This window comes from Lissotriton helveticus, chromosome 12 (genome assembly GCF_964261635.1).
Source record: "Lissotriton helveticus chromosome 12, aLisHel1.1, whole genome shotgun sequence".
Lineage (NCBI taxonomy): Eukaryota > Metazoa > Chordata > Amphibia > Caudata > Salamandridae > Lissotriton > Lissotriton helveticus.
Genome location: NC_136073.1, coordinates 248,115,827 through 248,141,503, shown reverse-complemented (window position 1 = coordinate 248,141,503; position 25,677 = coordinate 248,115,827). Strand labels below are relative to the sequence as shown.

The window sequence follows — 25,677 nt, the reverse complement described above, 5'->3', positions numbered from 1 at the left end:
TCTTGTCCTCCCAGTCAGGTGTCCATCGCAGGCCGCGTATAGTGATATCCCATCTAACCCAAGCCGCCAATGGTTCCATCGCGAGTGCGAAGAGCAGCGGAGACAGTGGCCATCCCTGTCTGGTGCCTCTCCCCAAGGAAAAATCACCTGACATACAATTATTGAAGACTACTCTCGCTAGGGGGTTCGTATATAATAAGCGCACCCAACTGATGAACATGCTTCCAAAGCCCAGCTTCGCCAACACTACAAACAGATAGTGCCACTCCACTCTATCAAAGGCCATTGTGGCATCCAGGGATACCAGCACCGCCTGTTCCTGTAGCTTCGGGGATGCGCCGAGAATGCCATGCAGTCTACGCAGATTCAGCGCCGTGTTACGGCGCAGCATGAACCCGGATTGATCCGGGTGGATCAAGGTCGTAATCACCTTGACTAGCATGGTAGCCAGGAGTTTCGCCAGTATTTTGGGTTCCGCGTTAAGAAGCGATATGGGCCTATAGGAGGAGCACAACGTCTTGGGCTTGCCTGCCTTATGTATGACCACTATGTTTGCTACGCGCTGATCATATGGAAGTTCCCCTCTCTCTCTGCTTTCCACGAACATGGCACGGATGAAGGGGCGAGTTTATTGGCGTTCAATTTGTACAATTCGATAGGTATCCCGTTGGGGCCTGTCGCCTTACCGGATTTAACCTGCCTGATCGCCTGGGCAACTTCATCATCAGACAACGCGGAATCAAGATAGCGCATATCATCCTCCGATAGGCGTGGCATAATAATATCCTTGATCATTTCGCTGTTCTCCATTTCCGTAAAGACACTACCTGCCGTACAGACCTTTCGATAGTACTCAGAAAACTCTTCCATCACGGTCTGTGATCTTACGCGACTCCAGCCCTTCTAATTCAGGTACTAGCCTAGACGCTCGCTCTCCATGCTCAAGCCAAGCAATCAATTTACTTGCCTTATCGCCGTGCTCGTATATACGGCTCTGGACGGCATTGTGTTGGGCCACCGCGCTATCCCTGACGAGATTTTTATGTTCCTCCGCTCGGAGTCTCAACAGGTGGAGGTCTGCCGGCATGTGCGACTCAGCCACCTTCTCCTCCAGAAGTAAAACCTCCGCCTCCTTTCGAGCCACTTCCGCCTGGCTTTCCTTCCTCTGCCCCGACACTAAAGATAATACCTCACCTCTTGCTACAGTTTTGTATGCTTCCCAGAGGGACCGGGCAGAATCCACAGTCCCCTCATTCTCCAAGAAGTATCGATCCGACATCTGGAGAACCTCCCTCTTAATCGCAGGGTCCTTTAACCGCCAGGCCCCTATGGGAGCCACTGTCGGCAGCTCGAGAGTGAGGCTGAGCCATAGCGGAGAGTGATCAGATATTCCCCTTCCAAGATATTTAACTTCACGGATCATGGACGCCATCACCGCCGGAAGCAGCATATAGTCCAGCCGAGAAAGGCTGCCATGAGCAGCCAAGACATGGGTGTAGTGCGTAGACGTCGGATTACGCACTCGCCAACTGTCCACCAGCCCCAGTGTGCCCAAGAAATCGGAAAGCCATCTCTGCGTCAGCGTGAGTGCCCGGGGCGGGCTACGATAAATCTCCCCATCCAATACAGAGTTAAAATCACCACCTAATACAAGGTCAAGGGGCAGCGTAAGGAAAATAGTACTTAGATCTCGGAAGGGCTCGGTCTGAAGGCCAGGTGGCACGTAAATAGACAGGAGAGTGATCGTCTGGCCCCCAACCTGCCCCAAGACACCTGCGTACCTGCCCCTCTGATCAATCCAGGTCGCCTGCACAGACAATGGAAAGGAATTCTTAACCAGGATCCCGACTCCCCAAGAACCGGATGTGAATCCTGCATGTACCACTAGTTTATACCCTCCCTTATGGAGGGCCATGCATTTGTTACCAACTAGGTGCGTCATCCGGGGAATGTCGCCTAAAAAGTTGACTAACCATCCCCCAAACCATTCACATTCCAAATCAACACTTTCATCCCTGACCCTCGACTATCTTGTGTTGCCGAACCTATGTGCAAAGCATGTCGATACATTTTTATCACCGGAGAGTGAAAAATGATAACTAAATAAACCGCAAACACACATCCACAATCGCCCCATATTCTAACTTACAGACTATCTAAAAGTAGATCTGAGGAGGAGTTTGGCACTCCACAGCCCCCCATGCCCCTAGGATATTGTACGCCTATTTTAACTCCCCTTTCAAAAAGCATATTTGCGGAAATGTCTCATAACTGACCCCCCACCCAGCGTGGTCTTGTTTCACAGAAGTCAATAGTACTCATCATTCCTGATCTTGTGAGCCCTCTCCCTCTTCGCCACTCCGTCTCGGAGGGTCTCCCCGGGAGGGAAGGCTCTCCACCCAATCTGAGGCAATTTCCGGATTGTCAAAAAAACAGACCTTGGCCTCAGTCTCAACACGCAACTTGGCAGGGAACATCATGGCATACTTAAATCCTTTGTCACGAAGCCGCTTCTTGACTCCGAGAAAATTCTGCCGCTGCCGCTGAACCGCCTGCGTAAAGTCCGGAAAAAAATTGAGGGTGGAATTTTCATACTTCAGAGGGCCCCCAGTTCTGGAGGCTTGCAGGATAGCGTCTCTGTCTCTAAAGTTGAGCAACCTCGCAATCATTGGCTGAGGTGGAGCCCCCGGTCGCGGTCTTCCTCCCAGAGTCCTGTGCGCCCGCTCCACCGTGAAGACGTTCCCCAGCCCCTTCGGTTTCAGATGGTTAAGTACAATGTCCTCCATTAAAAGATCAGGAGCCTGACACTCGGCCCTCTCCGGGACACCAATGATGCGCACGTTGTTTCTCCGGGCCCTTCCTTCATATTCGTCCACTTTGCGGCTTGCCATTTCACTGGAGGCTTTAAGGTTCCGGACCTCCTGCTGCAGTTGTGCTACGTCATCCGTCAAACTCGCCGTTTTGATATCCAACGACTTTACCTTCTCACCTGTTTTGGTGAGATCAGCCCGGATTAAATTAACCTTCGATGGTTACAGTGTCCAACTTGTGGTCTAACGACTCCATCTTTTGTCCAAGGGAGGTTTTAACCCCATCTATGGCGGCCATCACATCCGATAACGTGGGTTCCGATGTAGGGCCCAAGCCCTCTCCACCCCCGTCCTGTGGCCTCCCAGACCCGGTAGGCGAACCCCTGGGTTGCGTGTAACGATCCAACTTATTCGATTGGACAAGTCGGGACCCCCTGGAGGACTTAGAGTGTTGTTTCTCTGTCTCCGGTTTAGTCGCCATTTCGCTTTTGGGCTTGGGACAGGTCACTCAATCTCCTGATGCGCGGCAACGATCAAAGGCAACACTCACCGCAAGCAAAGCAGTTCTGGACTGCTCTCAGGCCCCGCTAGTATTGTCGCCGCTGGCTTTGCGAATCACTCATCAGCGCACAGTCTTCTCTTCTGGCCCGTTTCTCAGCATCCCGGGTAGGTCGCCACCTCCGCCGCTTACCGTCAGTCACCGGCGACTCTTTGCCTTGTAGGCCTCTCAAAACATCTCGTCAGGGCCAACTCCGCGCCACATACCACGCCGATGCGACGCCCCCTCGCCCTCCAGGCAGGCCACAGCACTTGGGGGGTCAATCTCTGCCGTCCTTGGCGGCCGTGCTGTAAAGTGGGAGCGCCCAGGTCTCCAAGCCGCTCATCAGCCCCCGGGTCCCGGCAGCACTGTCAGCCGCCCGCCGCTCATACGCAGTGAACTCCTGCGCCAAATCCACGGCACCTTTATAGCCTGTAATCCCGGTGGCGGCGCGGGCACGGGTCTCTCCCGACCCCAGCAGATGGCACAGGCAGCAGGGGGGGGCTCGCACACGTGGCAAGGGAGATCGGGCCCAGACGCGGCGCCGGACCGGTGAACTCCGGCTGTCGGCCCCTTTGTTGTTGCACTCACGCCGGGCCGGAAACCCACTCGAGGCCCCGGCTTCTGAGCCAGCAGGCCGCACACTTGCACACGATGTTTCTCCGGTCTCCGGGGGCAGAAATGAACGCAGAGAACAGCGCCCAGCGCCGCTCTTCATCCGCCGCGAATTCACGCAGCCTGGCCACAGGATCGAGTAGAGGATGTCTCTGGAGGCGGCGGGGGTCACGGGAGCCCTACGCTCACACGGCCATTTTGGACTCACGTGTAGCTACTCTCCAGAATAATACATTTTAAGTTTCTGCACCAACTATATTACACCCCACTACAGCTCTTTCGATATGGACTGCGAGAGAATGCTAGTTGTGTGAGGTGCGGGATGGCAGATGCTGATTTTATGCATGTGGCGTGGCAGTGTGGTCGAGTGTCCGCCTTCTGGGAGGAAGTGGCAAAGATGCTAACAGGGGTTATTCAGGAACCAGTACACTGCACTCCAGAAATCTGTTTGTTAGGATACGTAAAATGTTTCAAGCCCTGCAACAGGCGAATAGTTGCACTGTCTACCCTGTTTGCGAAGAGAGCTGTGGCACAAGGCTGGGGGGCAAAGGCGGCTCCGACCAAAAAGAGGTGGCTCCGTGATCTATTGTACTGTAAAGCCCAGTTACAAACCTATGAAGAGGAATTTCCTGAAAAATCATGCCCAAAGGACTTTTGGGCCCGCTCGCTGCATACTTGCTAACTTGTCCAGACTCAGAATGACTATCTGTATATGTCTGTGCAGGTTCCAGGTCCAGGCTCAAGAACTGTTATTCGCACAGGTTCATGGTAGGAATATTTGTCTGCCCTATGGTCTTTATTGGTGGACTACTTATGACTTTGCTGCAGGTCAAATTCCAGGCAGTTGGAACATTGTGTTTTTTTTTTTTTGCCTTCACTGTCTAATGTTCTTATGCCGTATGTACGTATCTCATTGCTTAGACGCTTTATATGTACCAGTTTGGGGGTGGGTGGTGGTGACAGGGGGGTTGTTTTTGGACAGTTATTAATGCAATACCAGTCATGTCTATGGTGCTTCTAAAATTGATGAAAATCAATAAATACATTTAAAAAACAAGCTAAAGCCAGCCCTCATTAACCAACTCACCGGCACAAGTCCCATTGGAAAAATGTAACTGGGTCCTCTGCTGACCTCTGGCCTGGAATCCGACGCCGTAGACAGGTTTATCTGGTGCTGCGCAGCATTCAAGCTCGCTCACAACATGGTCCCATAGAAAAAAGTCAGGATCTCTGCGATCAGCGTCGTTAAAACCCGCCCACTGAGTTCAGTGTACTGGGGCGCGAAACTGAAAGCGCGGTGGGAGCGCAAGAGACGCCGTCGCCGTGAGCATGCACATCGGCTGTCCCGGCGCAAGCTGAAGATCGCCGGAGAAGAAACGCTGTTATATAATAATTACATATGCATGAGAATAAAGCTACGCAACAACTTCAATCAAGTCTCTGACTATTATTTTACACACGCCGACCTCGGAGTCTGAAACCGGAAATTTAACACACTGCCCTAGGTGTTCACTTTCATCAGCAGATCTAACCCACATGTTTGCTACATGTCCTATATTAGGGAATATCATATCGACAATCTCTGACTTTCTTTCCAACCTCGCAAATTGCCGTATTAATAGATCAACCGAAGAAAATTTATTAGGTACGTCTAACAAACCACGACCACATTCTATGCATGGGCTTATCTTCGTGGCTATGGCTGTTCTAAGATTGTGCATTGCGTCAGCCTGGATAGATCCATTAGCACCTTCTTTTGTAGAATGGAGAAACAGGCCGTTTGCAACTTGCAACCTGGAAGTGGCGATTTATAGAAACAAAGGGAGGACTAAGTGGAATAAGGGCATGATGATATGGGCACCTCTGCTAGACTGGATGCAAGAGGAATGAAATGCTTGAATTACTTAGGTTCTATATTTACTGTTCCTCTTCTCCCCCCCCTTTTTTTTTTTTTATTAGCTCAGTTTCATGCTCACTGAACAAATGTATATACCTTCCGTCATATCTTCTATAATCAATAAAATGTAAGATTTCGCTACCTGTTCTGCGGGGGGGGGGGGGGGTAATGCTGTTTATAAATCTCAAATGCAAATAAAAAAATTATTTAAAAGAAAAATGTAACTGGGTCCTCTGCTGACCTCTGGCCTGGAATCCGACGCCGTAGACAGGTTTATCTGGTGCTGCGCAGCATTCAAGCTCGCTCACAACATGGTCCCATAGAAAAAAGTCAGGATCTCTGCGATCAACGTCGTTAAAACCCGCCCACTGAGTTCAGTGTACTGGGGCGCGAAACTGGAAGCGCGGTGGGAGCGCAAGAGACGCCGTCGCCGTGAGCATGCACATCGGCTGTCCCGGCGCAAGCTGAAGATCGCCGGAGAAGACACGCTGTTATATAATAATTACATATGCATGAGAATAAAGCTACGCAACAACTTCAATCAAGTCAATGACTATTATTTTACACACGCCGACCTCGGAGTCTGAAGAGCCTGCTGCCGAGACTGACCCGCTACGGATGGAGAAGGACACACGGAAAGAGCCCGGTGAGTGGGAGGGGGGGCAGAGAGGGAGGGTGTGTGTGTCTGTGTGTCTGATTCTGATTCTGATTCTGATTCTGCCATGCTGTCCACGGTAGAAGCTGACACGCGCGACCAAAATCCCATTCTACAATGCTGCGCGTGCCCATCTCTTGTCTCCACTTTCGCTCGTTGGAAGCTGAGCCGACGACTATAGTTCTCGCAGCGAGAACGCGCTTCGCGCGCTTTCGCCAGGGCGAGACTTAAAAAAACCTTTAGGTAAGGTCAGAAAACTGCAAAGGGGGCAGCAGGTCCTGATATATAAGAGCTCTGGTCATAATTCTTCTAGTCCTATGCTTACTACTATTTTAACTGCCCTAGAAACACAAGTAGAATTGATACTTTGGATGAGAAGGTGGGTTTTACGGTGGGGACTGTAGGTCGGTCGGAGACTAGGTTGAAATCCTCCCGAGAAGAACCTCTAACATTCCGATAACCCCAAATGTCAATAGTCAGGTGATCAAGTTAGTACCACAGATGATAGACAGCGGTAAACAGGGTTTGTTACTTAGAATGGAAACCGCCCCTTGGCCCACTGATATAGGAGATCCTATAACAGAAGGAAGTATTCAAACTTCAGACAAAAAACCTGAGGATTTTCAGGGCTCACAGTTAGATAAAGCTATTAGTGGGAGTCATAGAGAAAGGCCTAGAGCAGTGAAAGGGTAGATTCTGCAGAATGTGAAGAGCAGAGAGAGAAGTTTTTTCTAAAGAAGGTTCCAGTGGGGGCCACACTGACAAAGACTTAGAACGCCCCACCACTTCTGATACCATCCATCTTCCACCAGCCTGTCCACCCTATGTCCTGGTTCTGGCTATTGCCCCTCATGAGGGGAATTGTGCCAAGATTTTCAGAAACTAAGAAATAGGGTGGTACATTGGCTTGCAGTGCTGGTTCCCTCAGAAATCAGGTCAAAGCTTTTTGAGGAAATTATCATGGTGCACAGGGTAGGTTGGATAGGGAAAGCCCCAAAGACCCTAAGGAGGGCTGCATTATATTTAGGGCTCCCGGTTTTATGGTCTTTATATTTTTGTCCTTACCGTCTGTATTTATCCATATTTTTTTTTAGGTTTTGTGAAAAAAATAAGGTGAAATGTGTATATTTCTGCAATTATTTAACCAGTTAATGTGCACTCGTGCCTTAACGCCTGACAGGTTTTAATGATATATACACATTCAGAAGGTAAAATATGCACTTGTAAGGATATATGTAACTTTGTGTATCAAGGTTGTGCAAATCTACTGCGGTTTAAGGCTATTTACTAAAATCCTTATATTTTTGTAACCCCCTTGCCTGTCAATCCGCACAGCTATTGTCATGCCAGTCATGATGGACAGCATATAAAACCACTCCAAAATACCCCAATTTCCGTTTTTATCCACATTTAAAAATAAATACAAAAAGGAAAATAAATAGTTTTTGTCTGCATTTATCTGTAAAAATGGCAAATAGGGAGCCTTAAATATATTAACCTCTGTAATAATTTTAGGGCTGCATCCATGCTAAGGCACCTTGGTTCTGGACCCCACCTCTGATATTATAGCCCTATCATTAGGTTACTTTTTTCCCCTGTCAAACTTCTCTTTAGCAAGCAATGACAATTACAAAGTTGTACATTCCCCACTCTATATATTTGCGTTCTACAGTTAATACAGTTGCTCGTTGAACATGGGATTGCTTTAACATTTGCAGTCATGTTGGTGTTTGCTAACTCTAAACTTTTTTACTAAACCTACACATTCTCCTAAACCCACCCTCCACTACCCACCCCTCCCACTTTGACCTTCCCTTAAACATGTGGTAGGTGGTGGATGGAACAGGATTAGATGGTCACTCTGTGTGGGCTGTAACCGGAGGTAAGAGAAGAGACAGTTCAGTATAACCTATATAGTCTACTGATAGGGTAGTTCAGGCTTTGGTGTTCATAGGTTAAAATTGGAATAAGTGTAGCGCTCTTATGGTTGGTGGACATGTCAGTGGTAGGCCAAGCGACAAACATTCCACTAGTTGGCCCCATGAGTATTCAAATTATTTAAAGTTATCTTTGAAAATATCTGTCATTTGTTCTATCATAAGCGCCCTCCAGAGGAGAGCTTGCCATTGAGTAAGGGTGGGTGCTTCTTTTTTCTTCCACGCCGCTGCTTTCGCCCATTTATCCGCCCCTAGGCACACCCACATAATAGCCTTATCTCCCTTTGTCTGATACTGCAGGGAGTCTGTTCTGAGGCCCAAAAGTGCAAATTCAGGAGTTTCTGGTACCGGGTATCCCAGGATTTCTCGGATCAGAGCCAGAATTTCCGTCCAAAAGGGACGAATCATCGGGCAGTCCCACCAAATATGGCAAGGGTCTCCCAGCAGCCTTCATCCTCTCCAACACAGACCAGAGGTCCCCGGAAAATTTGTTTCAGTTTTGGGGGGTATTGATACCAGTCATAGCGGATCTTGTAGTGGGCCTCTCTTACCCGTGGAGTGATTGTTTTTGGTGATATCTTTCCAGAGGTCTTTCCACTGTCCTTCAGTGATCTCAGTCCCTAATGTATGATCCCTGAAGTCAATCAAACGAGGTCTAGGTGTATGTAATGTGGAAACATTAAGGCCTACAGTAAAGAGATAACTCCTCGTGAAGATCCCACCCTCCTACCAAACTTTTCTATGGGTGTTAATTCTCGGGTTGCTGCTACTCTGCCTTCAGGACTTAATGCCCAGTGCATGAGCTGAAGATAATGATATTGTTCAGTGGGTAGGAGACCAAAATCGTGCCAACAGTGTTTGACGTTTAGTATGTCGTAGTTATGGATGAGGTCTTTAGTGTGAAGCAGCCTCCCTCCCTACATGCATCAAAGGGTCCTGGCTGCGTTGCCAGTGAGAAAGCGGAATGAAATTAATTTGGGTGTATGGGAAAGGTCGTCCAATCTGCAGCTTTTGTAACCTCATTCCACACTTTGAGTGTAGTCTTAGTGGGTGTACTCAAGTATGCATTCCTAGTTCGAACCTCCCTTGATTTCCAAAGCACATCCCAGACGGTCCTACCCACTATTGCCCTGTCCATGTGTAACCAATGTTTGTCTGATTCTCTTAGGGACCATTCTTTGATTACTGTAAGGTGTGCTGCTTTCTAGTATAGTGCAAAGTCTGGGAGGGCCACTCCACCATAGTCTAGATCTTCAAAGAAGGGGAGCCAAGACCGTCCGTTCTGCCAAACCTAAGGCAAGGTCCTTGTGCGTAATGTGGAAAAGAAGTCGCAATCAGGGCTTATAGGGAGGGCTATGTGTTCTTTGGCCCTTTGTTCAAAGTTGAGTTTAGTTTGATACATTTGCCCCTTATGACTACCTTAAAGGCATCCCAGTTGTTGACCGGTGTGGTCTTTTGTGGGAGGTTTATTTGGAAATATTCTCTAATTGCTGTGCCCAACTCATCTTGTAATAACCTGTCCTGCGTAATGGAGGTAGGGAAGAACCATCGTGAGGTTTTGAGGGTGTGGGGGGGCGTACGTTTTAATCAAGACAAATGGAAACCGGCACTTGTTCAGAGATAGTGATAGGGTGTATTTTTGCAGCTCGGAGGTCAATCATCTGCTTTTGGCTAAGGAAGATATAGTCTAGTCTTGAGTAGGACTGATGAATGGGGGAGAAAATGTGAAGTATTTCATTGTGGGATGAAGCGCTCTCCACATATCCTAGTTCAAGGATATTTTGTTTTACCTATTTGGAGAAACTGCCTGTGTGTGCCAGACGCTGGTGGGTGCCATCTAATTCTGGGTGCCATGTGAGATTAAAGTCCCCCATGATGAATTTGAGTTGACCCATGTTTGGTGCATATGCTGAGACAAATGTGCATGACTTTCCTCATAGTTTACCCTTTACCATTACAATCGTCCCATCTTTGTCTGTTTTATACCCCTCCGGCTGGAACTTTGTAGTGGAGTGGAACATCAGCGTCACCCCTTTTTGTTTTGTACCTGCTGAAGATTTATAGATCGGAGTATAGTTTGTTTTTATGTTTCAATCTGTGGTCCTCTGATCTCTTAAGGTGTGTCTCTTGCACTGCCACTACGTCAAATTGGTGATCTAACAGATATTTCCATATCTTTTGTCTTTTAAAAGGTGCATTGAGACCTCTTACGCTCCAGGATTCTACAGTTAACATCCTAGAGTAATCCAATCACTTTCCTCAAGTTGATAAGCCCTGGATCCCTGTCTTTTTCTTGTGCTGGTCTCATGTCCCTCGCCCCCAGAGCCTGAGTTACCGCCCCTATTTTTTGTGTGTTCTCTCCCTTTATTAAGCTCCAGAGCCATCCTTCCATTCCATCTGTGTGGTGTGTGAAACGTGTGTATCCCAACTTCCCAACCCAAATCAAACTTGAGGGATGAACTGCCCCATCATAACTTTCTCTGGTGATTAAACCTTAGTGTGGGTGGCTCGGTCCCTGTCCGTCGCCACAGCTGTTCGCTTGCTTCTATATGTCGGGGCAAAAGAGCCTTCGTGACCCCAGTGAAATATATACAGTGGTGTAAATACTCTTTATCTCAGCACATACACTGAACCATGTCACCTTAAACTATTGTGTCCGACATTCCATCTTAGTCTGCCCCTATGGAGAGACTATATGCAGTGTGAGCTCCCTGTCGAGGTGTCAGAGTACACTGACAGCTCATCAAGTAGACTCTGTAACTTCTCCGGGTTTCGCAGTCATCACTGGGTGTGCCACTGATTGTCCTTTCTCGTTCGTTGGAGTTCCCCAGACGAAGTTCAGGTTCGTGTGCTGTACCTGGGTGTGTTAATCCGAGGCCGTCCAGGGCGTCCTTCGGATCTGTAACATGGCGCACTTTATTGTTTTAATCAAAGGACAGTCTGAAGGGGTACATCCAGCGGTATCTGATGTGATCTTGGTGCAGTTTTTCCATTACCAGTCTGAATTGTTGGCGACGTTGAAGAGTTGCTTGGGCCAAGTCCGGATACGAGGTGCATTTGAACCCTTGATAGGTGATCGCTTCCTTTTTCCGGGCCGACTGTAGTATCGCTTCCTCCACTTTAGTGTACTTTGAATAGGACGTCCCATGTATGGCGTTGTTCTCCTGGGGTCAATCTCCCCACCCGGTGGCTTCTTATGTTAGTGTGGTCTCTGCCTAATATCTCTCCAAACAGGCCCACTACAAAAGCTTCTAGCTCTGGTCCCTCTGCACCCTCCTCCAGGTCCCGGATTCCTATATTGTCCCATCTGGACATATTTTCAAGGTCTTCGTTTTTCAGTAGTGCTGCGTGAAGTTGAGTTCAGAGGTCCTTTATTGCTTCTTTAGTTTCCGTTGCAGTTTGTTCTATTTTAAGAGTTTTGCCTCCAGATCTAGTGTCCTGGTACCTATGGAGTCCACATCCTGTTGCAGGGAGGTCATGCGATCGGTGAGTTCTGCCTTTAGTTGGTCTATGGATGCTGCCACGTCCTGCTTGAGGTCTGCACGTAGTGCTGCTTTAAAGACTCAGAGAGGCCACTAGTTCATCTTTGGTGAGGGCCATATCTCTTCTTGTGTCTTCCGGCTTGCGAGTGTCTTTTTTTTCACTTGAAGTGTAATAGTTGGACACCCTATTTGAGGGTTTTTTAGGTGGCATATGCGCGGTCTCTTGACCCCCTATGGATTTCTGTTGGGGGGGAGTTTCTCCCAGGCAATATATATGTTAGAGTTTTGTAGGTTATCTCCTAGGCCTGTTTCTCCTGAGTGTTTGCCAAGCCTGGGTCAGGCACATCTTTTCATAATCGCTTTAGTACTGTTAGGGTGGTCACCTTCATAAGGCATTCAGGCTTTGACCTGTTGTTTTTGTTCCCTTGCTAGCCTCACAGGGCACAGGCTGGGGAAACCTCCCCAGGTATTCCTTTATTATCAGTTAGAGACCCAGAGGTATTTTTAATACACCACTTCATCACACTCACAAAAAAGCTCCACTGTAATCAGGTGTCGCAGCACAGCTGAGTAGCATTCGGCTACTCAGCTGGGAACCCGATGATGATGCACGACACCAACTAGGTTGGTGTGTGAGGGATCTTTGAACAAACCCTTGCAATGCCAGGCACTATGGTGTCGGACAAACTGCTAGACTGGTCCATCCAAGTTGTGTATTAGTACTTACCAGGGGACAAGGACGGTCCACACACGGTCCTAGCCCTCCCATTTGTTCATCCTATTAACATATACAATGGAAGGGAGTCTGATGATGTACTGCCATAATTATCATGGGTGATTTTAATCTCCACCCGTATCAGCTGTTATTCGTGAGGAGAGGAATGCCTGGCATGCGTTGAAATGTCACACTTTTGGACCCTCTGCTGGACAGAGGGAGTGCAGGAATGTGGTTGATGTCTGTCTGTAAGACTGAGAGAAGCCTTGTCTGGGCAGGGGTTTAGTTACACTGATGCAAATCTCTTTAACCTGAATCAATTTTAAATGGGAAGCGTGTCGCGGGCAGTTTGGGGAAATATAGTTGTAAAGCAGTTCAGTATCCTGTTTTTTTTTTTAAACAACAAGCTGTCTTGTACGTTAGTTGCCGTTATTAAGCCAACATATATTTTGGTTGTTTTCTTTTGTTAAGACCCAAACGTCGACAGGACAGACCTGTTCAACATTTCGTACTACAAGACTGCTTTAAGAGCCAAATAAATGAATTGATGTAAGAAGCATTGGTAAAGCCTTTAGGTCTGGCCTTGGCAAATTAATGCTACGGCATTCTTTATTTGCGCAGCATGCCATCATTGCTACAAAAATACATACACATTTTTTGGGCCTACAGTTTATAGACTTTTGTTGCAATTGATGTTGCAATATATAGCAATACCAATAGCTCAAACTTAATTAATGCGAGACCTATTGCATTGCAAATGCTTGTTTTATTATGTATGTTAATCACCTTGAGAAAGCACTTACGATTGAGGGTGTAGATGTCCCAAGAGTCAGCGACAGATTGCTGCTGGCTCTTTTATATCCAGGCGATGCAGTTTTAATTGCACGCACAAGATCCTTACAGCAGCTTTTAACCCTTTTTGCTGGTGTTTGAATAGTTTAGATTTGCACACTGATTTTAGTAAACCACGTCCAAATCAGCTAGCAAGGATGTCAGGCTTAGCATTGACCTCAGAGACCTAAACAAGAATATCTGGGTATACCGACATCCACTGCCAAGTACACATGAGATTTTAACCCTTACCAAGGATGCCAGTTTCTTAAGTGTCCTTGACCTATCCTCGGGATACCACCAGGTGAAACTGCATCCGGAGTGTCGCCACCTCACCTTGTTTATCACTCCCTTAGGGGAGTTCCAGTATCTTCGCATGCCCTTTGGATTAGCCTCAGCTGAAGCCGCATTCCAAAGAATCATGCAACATGTTCTTAAAGACGTCCCGGGCACCTTGTGCTTACAAGATGATATACTCATTCATGGGAAAGACATAAAAAGAGCATGTTGAGACAAGTCCTGCACAAGTTGAGTAAAACTGGACTAACTCTGAAGAAAGAGAAATGTCAAATTGGAGTAAATTCTGTGGAATATCTAGGCCATACTATTTCCCGAGATGGCATCAAGCCCAAAATGAATTTAGTGATGCCATTCTAAATGCTCTTGCTCCTACCAATGTAGAAGAACTGAAGTCTTTTTTAGGCCTATCAGAATACTACTCAAAATGTATTCAAAACTATGCCAGCAGAGTAGAACCTCTAAGCAGTTTAATCAGAGCAAAAAAAAATTTGTATGGGACGAAGACTGCCAAACTGCATTCATGGCAATCAAGTCATGCATCACCAATGCACCTTTCTTAGGCAGACTTCATCCTACCAAAACTAACTATTTACCCACGGGTGACAGCAATAAAGGGTTGGGAGTCAGCCCCACCCAGAGGATAGAGGACAAAGAGCAAGCTGTTGCTTTTGCCTCAAGGACATTGAAAGGTGCTGAACAACACTACTCCTTAGTAGAAAAAGAGGCTCTGGCGTGTTTCTGGGCCATCAGACATTAAAACCCTGGCTGCAGCTGGAATTCCGCGCCGGTGCTGAACATTCCCATCGTAGTCATGACGGCTCCCGGCCATCATGAGCAAAAGCCCACCGTGACTCATGACAGCGGGGAGCCGTCGTGAGCACCGATGGGGTTAAAAAAAATTTGTGGGGTATACCTTTCACTGTTAAAACCGACCACAGACCCCTCACCTATTTGTTCACAACCAATGGTTTTATCAGGACCACACCAAGGATAGCCAAATGGATTTTGGGACTAGAAAGCTACACTTTCAAAGTAGAATATGTACTTGGCAAACACAATGTTGTGTCTGATTTCCTGTCTCATGCTCCTCTTAAAGCAAGTGCAGACACGTGCAAGAGGAAGAAGATGTGGACGTGATTCTAGAAGTAGCAGTCTTGGACAAGAGGATTTGGGAGGACTGCAATGTGATTGATGAAACAGTGGCTCCTTTAAATGAATACATTAGAAATGAATGGCCTGACAACAAGTGTGCTCTCAGGAAATTTTGGGAAGTAAGACTTGAATTGAGTATTATTGATGATGCTATTTATCGGGGAGAAAAGATTGTACCTCCATGTCAGAAGCAACATTTTAAATTTAGCACACATGGGACACTTCGGTCATTGCCTAACTAAAGGCAAGGTACGTGAGGAATACTGGTGGCCAGGGACGGATGCCATGGTTAAAGAGTTAGTCAAAAACTGTAATGAGTGTGCCAGAAGGGATAAACCGCTTACAGTTAGTAAACCCCCTTTGTCCCCTGTTCAAGTCCCTACTCAACCATGGTCGAAACTTGCTTTAGACATTGTTGTCCCATTAAACCTCAAACATTGAATGAACGATTTATTTTGGTTCTTATAGGCTACCACACTCATTGGCTGATTACGAAATGTGTAAACCAAATTGACATCAAGTCCCTCATTCAATTTCTAAAAGATTATTTTTATGAGGAAGGCATGCCAGATACCAGAGTAACAGACAATAGGGTTCAATTTACATCTGATTAATGAAGGATTTCCTTTCAGACTTAAGCATTTCTCATCAGAAAACCGCATAGTATTGCCCCACGGCTAATGGGTCAGTAAGTGGAACGCATGAACAGAGTTATTAAGGAATGTCTTCAAAGAGCATAGATCAGTAATGTATCAGCAAATTCAGCCTTGCAAGAAATGATATGGGCGTACAGAAGTGCACCAAATAGTGTCACAGGAATGTCTCCGTTTATCTCTTTAAAGGGTAGGAAGCCAAAAACTAACCTCACTGCAAGATGGTTACGTAAAAACAGCGCATGCTCCGTAGACAGATCAGAAATTGCCCAAATAATTTGAACACAGCAAAACAAATACAAAACAAGATATGACCACACTAAGAATGTCAAAACACATTAGCTCAATCCAGGTGAATGGGTACGCATTGATCTTCCTAAAGCAAGAAGAGAGCTATTCCCGTTTTTCTGACCTCTCAAAATAACAAGAGTAGGAAGAAACATAGTCCAGTTGGAAAATAATAATAATAAAGTAGTTTATAGAGCGCCTGGTGACGCCTTCCCGGCGTGTCCCCGCGCTATGGAGAACAAGTTGACCAGCAGCTATTAGCACCCCCCTCCACCTGCCAATTATTTTTATAGATTATACAAATATGTTTTCAAGAGACTTCTAAATTTGGTCTCGGATTCTTCCAGTCTTAGGGATGTCGGGAGTCTGTTCCAATTTTTTGCCACTACAACTCTAAAAGAGCGACCGCCGAGTTTCGCTCTTTTTACACGGGGGATCGTCAGCTGACCCGTCCCCTCTGAGCGTAAAGCTCTGCTAGGCTCATACCTATGTACTAGATCTTGAAGATAGGATGGAGCTTTATGCCGGAGTATTCTATGGCACAGTAAGAGAGCTTTAAACATCACTCTCTTCCTGACGGGTAGCCAGTGTAGGGCCGCTAAAGCTGGTTTGGATGCTGCTCTTTTAGGGAGTCTTAGAACAAGACGGGCCGCTGTGTTTTGGAGTACCTGCAGGCGCCCCAGACTTTTTTCTGTGGCGCCTAAAAACAAAACGTTCCCGTAATCCATACGGGACGTCACCAGCGCCTGAGTCATAGTGCGTCTGGCATCCAGCGGGAGTAGGTCTAGGGTGTGATTAAGTGTTTTCAATATCCCAAATCACTTTCCCACTAGGCGACGAATGTGGCCTTCGTAGGACAGAGTGGGATCAAGCCATATTCCCAAGTTCTTAGCTTCCTTGCAGGGGACCGGCGTTGGACCCAGACATGATGGCCACCAGTCTGGAGTCCAGCTCAGGTTGCTCCCCCCCACCACCATTACCTCCGTTTTGGATCCGTTTAGCTTCAGACAATACGAGTCCATCCATTCTGCCAAAGCTTGCATACAAGCCTTGAAATTGGATGCCGCCGTTGAAGGTGCTTGAGACAGAGAGATCAGCAGTTGGGTTTCATCTGCGTAGGAGACCAACTCTACCCCATACGCTTGCACCACATCAGCCAGGGGGGTCATGTATAGATTGAAAAGAGTTGGACTCAGGGCAGAGCCCTGAGGCACCCCCTGTTCTAAGGCCATCTCTGCTGACCTACAGGAGCCTCGTTGCACCTGAAAGCTTCTACCTGTGAGGAAGGACTTCAGCCACCCCAGTGCGGAGTCCGTGACGCCCGCTTTGACGAGACACTGTAGTAGGATGGATTGAGCTACAAACTTGGGGTATGGACAAGGTGGTAAAATGCAAGTCTCCCCAAATTGCTCAGGAGGAAGCAGGTCTTATGGCAAAACGTTCCATGTCTCCTCGCAGGTCATCCAGGAACAGTGGTTGTCCAGTTTGGCACAAAGACTTTGTGGTTGGTTAAATTTCTCTTGACCATGTAAGGTCCATTTATTGTTCGCTGTTGTTCTAGCACTTTTCAGTAATGTTCTTCTTTCCTTGTTCTATTTTTCTTCTGTTTTCCCTGTTTCTCTCCTCACTGTTCTTTTCTTCTCCTTTCCCTCCTGCCTTGGGAGGTGTGTTGTAACTAACTTGGTTTATCCCTCTCTCTAAACCCCTGCCCTTGCCCTGCACTTGGAACATTCATATTGTTTGTTTAACAAACATTCCACAGATGTCTTCAGCTGACTAGAACACGTTGGGGGGTGGAAGACAGAATGAATTCTTCAGCACTTACTTGGCATTATTGTCTTCTTAACATAAATCTATACTAGTAACTCATTTAAAAGATATCTAGTCATTACTGATATCGGATTTCCAATTCAGATGTATTAAAGATTGTCAAACAAATAGTAGTACAAGATTGGCAGTTAATTTTAACAACATTGTCAGTTTGTGCCACACCTAGTAGAGTGGCGTTCAAAGATCTCCCTAAATTTTGCTATGCAGCTGGAACAATTTATTTTTCTGTCAAAGACAACAATTTGTTCAGCCTGCAAGGAGGTCTGCTCCATTGGATCTGGCTGAATTTAAGTACACATATGTCCGTTGTTGATGAATGGGAGAAGAAAGGGTGATTTCTCAACTGACAGGGGCTATTAACTTTTTTGTAGCTCACCAATAAGTAGTGCTTTTCCACAAACAGCCCCAAGTAAAGAGACTCCATGAGCAAGGAAGTGAAGGACCATGTTAGTATTCTGCCATGCTATAAGAGGCCCAAGAAGTCTTCATTCTTTTCCATCAAACTCAGTTTTATCTCACACAGGGCCGGTCATATACATTAACTAGCAATGTACTGTACTTCACCTTATGAACCAAACAAGTCTCTATTTTCTTCACCCTGAACATTAGTGAGAGGCAAGAGTAGATATGCCATCTGTGGTCCTCAGATCCAGAAAATAGTGTAGCTGGATTAACGATTACCACATGCACTTAAGCACATGCAATTTGCCTTTGCCACTACATCTATGAATGAAATGAAAGAAACTGACTTCTACCTAACAATGATATACTCTGTGGTTACCGTTCCTGACATCTGCCCAGGAGATGTTGAAATTTGGCTTTCAGAATTGGTTAATCTGTGAGGGTTTCCATCAAGAGGAATTAGAGAGATTATCTGAAATGAACACTAAGTATTGACACAAAAAATGAATGAGAGGGTTTTGTTTCATTATCATCACAGAGAAAAGGTCTAACTTCTCAGACTACTTTTTGGAACTGGACTAATCTTGGTATCAACATTTGTACAACGACATCTTAACCAAAAAAGTCTTCTGATCCTGGGAGGTTTTCTGCAGTGTTGACACTCCATTTGAGAATCTTTAAATTCAGAAGAACAAAAGAACTCTGAGGAATGTCGTAAACACAAAAGATTTCAAAATAACAGAGTTTTTAAAGAGACCGCATCTCACGGAGATTCTGGTTCCAGAGGAACAGGATTCCAATACGGAGGGAAAAAATACAGTATAACGCTGTCTGCTAGAATTGAAGACAGTTAAGGCGAGCAGCTTTGTCTTTTCAAACTTAATAGACATACAGTCCGCAGTTAGTAGGAAACATGTAAGACAGGTTCTTCTAGATCACAGCCATGCACAGTAAATTGCCTGAAAATCTAGCTTACCTGTGCTCAACATAAAGTAGAGGGCGACTGTCTGTGCCTGTACCACCTTGGCTGTGGTGTGAGAGCCCATATCCATTTGCAATATCTTCTATGATGCGGTCTATGTTTTCCAAATCCAGACATCCAATTTCCTAAAAACCATAACAACATTTTATTTTGTAAACACATCACAATATAGTGCAGATCTTTTCATTTCACAGCCCTGCAAGCAACAGGTGTTGCGACTACCCAAATCAAGGACATCTACATTTTGTCTTTCGAAAGGGCTCAATTCATAAACATCTTGCACAAATACATTTGGGTAACTGGGAAGAAAGAAGTGAAGCCCATCTGAAGTCCTCTAAATGCCTAAACTCTGAAATAAACAGTACTCCTAATTTACAACAGTTCTACTAACATTTGCAAGGAAGAACCTTATTCTAGAAAGGTGGCTGATAACTTTAGCTGTACTTTCATGAACAGACATGGTGCAGTAAGAGGCCCCTGCATTTTTGCTATCTGGGACAACAGATAGTCAAGGCATTCTTTTATTTTGAGTATTTTCCCTGGACAACAAACCCTGAATTTCATAAGTTGTCAACCTATCACAAATATATGGTGTTCCTATGTTATCTTGAGTGCACATCTCTTTAAGGATAGAAATAACTTTTGGAAATGCAGAGAGATTTTTGTACTCAAGTCATCGATGCAGTTCTGGCTTTCCCCGACTCCATGTCTTATGTGAATCCAAACTAGATACAATTTTCACCGGAAGGGTAATTGATCACCATGATATTTCACATTCTATATTAGTTATGAATTTCAGTTTACTTTCCAAATTAAAAATATTCCTTTTTTCTTACATATTTCATTCAAGCTTCTAGGACATTATTGAAACAAAAACATTGTGCAAACAAATCCTATTGAATTTACTAGGATGTTTGCTTCCAGAAAAGATTTTGTTCGTCATTTTCCCCAAGTGGTGTATTCTCAGGGGCTACAAATTACAAAGCAACCAGTTTATAACCTTGGTTTAAAAGTTGTGTGGCAGCTGCATTTGCATTGACTGTAGTTTTCTCTTGTTTTAAGGATGTATGAGATTTTCTGTTTGCTGGTGATAGCTCAGCATTTGCTGTTGATGATGGGTGCATTGTGTACCAGAAGTGTGATGATGAAGTAGGTTTATAGGCATTTTTTGGGAGCTAGTTGCAGAGTATTATTGATAGGAAACCTTGCAAAGTCAGTGCAAGTTACAATGTATGTACTTTTTTTTTTTACAAAAACTAATTTATGGTGTAGTTTGTTTTGAAATTTAGTGGACATGTGTGGGCATAATATTTTGTGTATGGATGGCAAAACTTTTAAGAAGGGATAGTTAACTGCATTACGGTTCTTCCGGGGTATCTGTGGTCCACATCCAAGGCTGGGATATTGAGGGAGGACCTGCATAAATACTTCATAAACTACTTTAATTCTTATTCAATGTTTTGGTTTTGGCTTGACCAAGTGGTGAAGAACTGCAACAGAGCCACACCTCAAGATTTACTGGCAGAACTGGGACCAGTTTTGAGTTATTGCACTGGGGGTCGCTTGGCTTGACTTGGGAGCACTTAACTAGAAGTGATATATTTGTTAAATCTGGAGCAACTTGGGATACTGTCAATATCTTGATGCTACATGTACTTCAAGAGTTTGTAAAAATTTATTGTTGACAATAGCTTACAACATAAAACAGTGAGTTTTACAAACCTCACATATTCTAAAAAGCTCTGTTTGTCCATTTGCTCGCTCTTTGTGCGCGACCTGCCAAGCAGAAGTGTATGCCTCGGACACACCTGGGTGTGGCTCTCAATGACGCAGGAACTTAGCTCACATATTCATCGTGGTCTGTGCTTATTACATTGAGTTTGAAAGACACTATTCATTTATGGGAGAAATGAGTGAACTACAACACCATGTAGGGCACATATTACAGCATTTGTGAACCTGTACCCCTTCATGGAAAATGTACAACTAAGTTAAGAGTCTAAGGTTCAAAGTTACCTTCCAGAGTACCTGGTGCACATATAATGAACAAAGGCTGCAAAAGTATCATCTAGCTGTAAGGTCATACTATACCAAACTTTAAAATGTGACATTTATTAAAATACTGCAATATTACTTCCAAAGAATAGCTGAAAAAGGAGAATACAATGACAAAATGCAACTCCAACTCAGGGGATCTTCATGAGCTCAATAAGTATTATGCATGCAAACCTATCAAACATCCCCTCTGACGCAAGGTAGCATTATTAAGGGGAGTCAGTTGTTGGTGATGCTGCTGGCTCCTGCGGTGAGGGTTCCGGGGAAGACATGTGGGATAGGGATTCGGTCAGAAGGTAGGAGCTGAACTGAGACTTACCTGCTGCATTTTAAGCTCATCAGAAACCAAAAGAGCCCAAGAATGTAAGAATTCAAACACTAGGATGAGCCAGGGAGCCATGTCGTCCGCCATTCACAACAGATAGCCCTATGGGAATAGGGCAGGGCCTATATTTCAACAGCAAATGAGTGCATTATTTGGCACGGTTGTGAGACCTCACCGTGTAATATACTTCCAACCTTTCTCAGAAGCAGTCAGGCTTCTTTTGCCAAATGTTAGCTCAACCATGGATAGCTATGGCTATGAGCATTCAGGCATAAACAAAGGAATTCATGTAATAATTTAAACAGCACCAAATCAAAGGAAGAAGAAAGAAAAACAACTGCCATGAAATCAGACACCAATTTATAAAAATAGACTATCTTTTTAAGACTTTATGGATACCAAAATAAAAATAATCTACTAGAGGGTTGCTTAGATATAGATTTTAAAGAAACAATGGAACAAGACTTTTCATTCAACCACAAACACACATTGGTAAATTCACGAAGTTTGACACTTAAAAAACGTTTTCAACAAAATGTTACATCAAGGGTCAAAGCGGTTCATTAAGATTACTTAGGATGACTAACTTTGAAGAGGAGCTAGTCAGGAAGACTGATGCCCACCCCGTACCCAGGGCTGCAAAATATGTAGTCCAGGCAGAACCTCATTTCAGGTTTTCCTCATTTTGAGTTTGGTCTGGCCAACAGTTCCACAGTTGGCCAGACCAAAGGCTCAAGGTCTACTACAGGGCTCCACCAATCCCAACACTAGCATCTTAGCAACCTCAGCCTTGATACAATCTTTGACCTGATCTGACAAGCTATAATTTGATAAAGTCACAAAAATATAGTTTATTTTTATAAATTGATCTTGGATTTCTGGAGTCGTGTTTCTGTCTTCTTCAACTGTTTTGGTGCTTTATTACTTCTTTACCCCTGTTCCTTTATTGGAGCCTGACAGCGCAAAGCCACAGCTACCCAGAGTTGAGCTACGGGTTGACAAATAAAGCCTGACTGGTTCTAAGAAGGGTTGGAAGTGTATTATACGATGAAGTCTCACAAACTCACCGTATAATACACCCCACTTCCTCATATTGGTGCCTAGTGGTGGGATACTTGTGTTTAGCAGTACCATCCAGTTGAAAAGGATTAAAATCACCCAGAAATCCACAAAGGTGACACCTAAAGAGTAGTTCCTGTGTTTCCCAGCCAGTGGTCAAGTATTAATTCTTCAGAGGCACCGGTTCAAGTGTAGCTGACAACGTTTTCAACAAGTTTAAAAAAATTCAAAAATGTTTCTAAAAGTTTGGAAGGTCAAGCAAGACCAGGCCAGTCTGTTCACCCTCAAAAAAGATGAGCTGAGAGTACTGTGTAGGGACAGAAGGATCAACATGGGAAACAGAGAAAGGAAGGATGATATAAGGGCCTTCAAGGTTTGGGAGGAAGCCAATAGAGATCCACCAGTCTCTGAGAAAGAGATACTCCAATGCACTAGGTAAGGGGAAGTAGAGGAGGAAGATAATAGGCCTGTCATCGAAAGAGAATGGGGGGATAAAATGTCCTCGTCCTCAACGTGAAGCCAAGTGTGCCCTCCAGAGCAGTCAGTGTGAGGAGCTCCTTCAGCAGCAGGAGATCACTTGGGCAAGATGACTAACAAGTGGGTTTGCACCAGGGTGCCCAAAAAGTCCCAGAGTAGTGGCGAGAAGAAAATAGGTCAGCCCCACCCCCTTCAGGGGAAATATGGGGGTAAGGATAAAAAAAGAGTCCCCAAAAGAAGCCCAAGGGGTGGGGAGACCAGAGTCACATTCCATTCCAAGGGAAGGGGGGTAACCTGAAAAGAATGATGATCCTTCCAAGGATGGGGTGTGGGTTGACTGCAGAGAGCCAGGGCACAAGAGAGGAGATGCAGTGTGCACCACAAAGACACTCACTTGTGACCATCTCAAAGGTATGGTCCATGTAGGGATTGGGGTGGACATTGTCCCTGGAGATTGCAAAGGGTACACTGAGGCAACATTTGTTTCCCTTGGTGGGGAGAACAATGACCCTTTGGCTTACTGGCCTCAAAGTATGGAAAAAGACAGTCAGTGGCCAAATATCAATGGGGTGGAAGTGATAGGTTGGTATCCCAGACAAATCCTCAGTAGGCTCGATTATTGCAATGCCCTCCTGCTCGAGTCTCCTAAAACTCTTTTGGATAGGTTGCAAAGAGTCCAGTCTTCGGCGGCGAAACTGGCGCTTGGTTGGCCTAGGAGATCTTCATCTTCGCGGGCTCTTGCCGAGCTTCACTGGTTGCCAGTGAAGCAGCGTATTCAGTTTAAGTCACTCTGTATATTGTTTAAATCCTTGCATGGAGCTGGCCCGGTTCCCCTGCAGAACAAGTTTGACTGGTATGTTCCTACCAGACTGTTGCGTTCGGCTGAAGCAAAGCTGGTGAGGGTACCAAGATTTAAGAAGGTCAGAGCTGGTGGTAGGTCCTTCGAAGTTGCAGCAGCCAAGTTGTGGAATACCCTTCCGCTGGAACTTAGGCAAATCAGTGAACTCCTCCAGTTCAGGAGGAGGTTGAAAACATGGCTATTTCCCACACTATAGCCTGGTCTCAGCAGTTGTGTCCTGTGGTATTGTCATTTCTGATCCCTCGGTATCACCGTCCCACCCTTTCTCTAGCGCCAGGATGCCTGTCAGGTGATTGCGCGCTCTATAAATTCAATAAATAAATAAATAAATCCTACCAGAAGAGGTGCACTAAATTATCAGTGCTGACTATATCACAAAGTCCTATCCCATGTCTAAGGACTTTGAGTGGGGAGGGGTTACTGACCCTAACAAGGTAACTCTGTTCCCTGCCATTCTAGTGGAGTGTCTGTTTGGCAATGACCTTAAAAATTCCTCCTGCGCATAAGTGAAGAGACGGACTCAGGCAGAAATGCTACGTCTCCCTGAATGAGTGTGTATCTCCACAATGTCATTAAAAGCTCTGATGTAAAGTCAAGGGACTCTGGAGCCTGAAACAATAGTCTAGGTTCCTAGCAAAAAGAGAAGGGGCAGGAAGGATCGCAAGCTGTCTTCCAAAGGTTCACATGCCCAGGAGGCGGGGGGAACCTGGTACCTGAAGAGGCTGCCTCTCTAGGAGACTTGCCAGAACTACAGGAAGCAGGAGGTACCTCTATGGAGGACTTGAGCCAGGGACAAAGGACTTGTACCACTGTTGAGGACCGGCGACTGTTAGCTGTCAAACAGGAACACGGCAATGCCAGTGGTACTCATAACTTACATTTGGAGGAGGGGTTGCTGTATAGTGAGGCAAGTGAATCATTTGTACTGGTACCAGATGTCTACGAAGGTGAGGGAGTTCTGTCGCTCCTATGTCACCTGTCAAGCCAGTGGTAAGGCAAAGGCTCCCCTGATACCATATCCTGTGGGGAGGACTCCCTTTGAGAGGAAGGGGATTGACATTGTTGGTCCCTTAAACCTGTTTCCAGAGTTTTGGGTCTATCTTTGTGGTAGTCGACCATGCCACCAGATATCCCGAAGCTATTCCACTTAAGACCGTCACTGCACCTGCAGTGGCTAGAGCCCTTCTTGGAGTCTACTCCAGGGTTGAGTTCCCTAGGAAGGTTATATCACATAAGGGCACTAACTTTATATCAGCCTATCTAAGAGCAATGTGTAGTGACTTATAATTTCCCTACCACTTACCATACCCAAGGAAATGGCCTTGTGGTAAGGTTTAACAAGAACATAAAGGACATAATCATGCGTTTGCTTGAAAAGCTCAGAAGGAGATGGGATGTTCTCCTGCTCTGCTTGTTCTTTGCCTACAGAAAAGTTCCTCAGAAAGGAAAAGGCTTCAATTACTTTGAGCTACTCTTTGGACATCCTGGAAGGGGTCCCTCAAGTTCGGTAAAAGAGGATTGGGAGAGACCCCTCAAGGAGCCCAGCAAGCTATTGTGGACTGTGTATTAGGCTTTCACTCTAGAATGGCTGAAAACATGAAGAAGGCAAGCAAAAATGTTGAAGCCGGTCAGGAGCTTGTTAAGTACTGGTATGACAGGAAGTCCCCAATGGCAGAATACCAGCCAGGATAGTTATGTGAGTTTTGTAGCCTGCAGCAATGAGCACTTCAGGACAAGTGGACTCAGCCTTTCTTTTCCTAGAAAAGAAGGGGGTGGGGAGTCATCTATCTGGTAGACTAGGGAACCACAAAAAAA

At 45.6% G+C, this 25,677-nt stretch overlaps 1 protein-coding gene across 1 annotated transcript in view; it reads right to left on the bottom strand.

Annotated features, from left to right (window-relative positions):
- Nucleotides 1-25,677, bottom strand: part of TCF25 (TCF25 ribosome quality control complex subunit) — a 458,474-nt gene that overhangs the window by 392,888 nt on the left and 39,909 nt on the right. Inside the window, exon 4 of the mRNA XM_078671033.1 lies at nt 19,082-19,212. Coding sequence (XP_078527159.1) covers nt 19,082-19,212 — 131 coding nt within the window. The remainder of the gene's footprint in view (nt 1-19,081; nt 19,213-25,677) is intronic.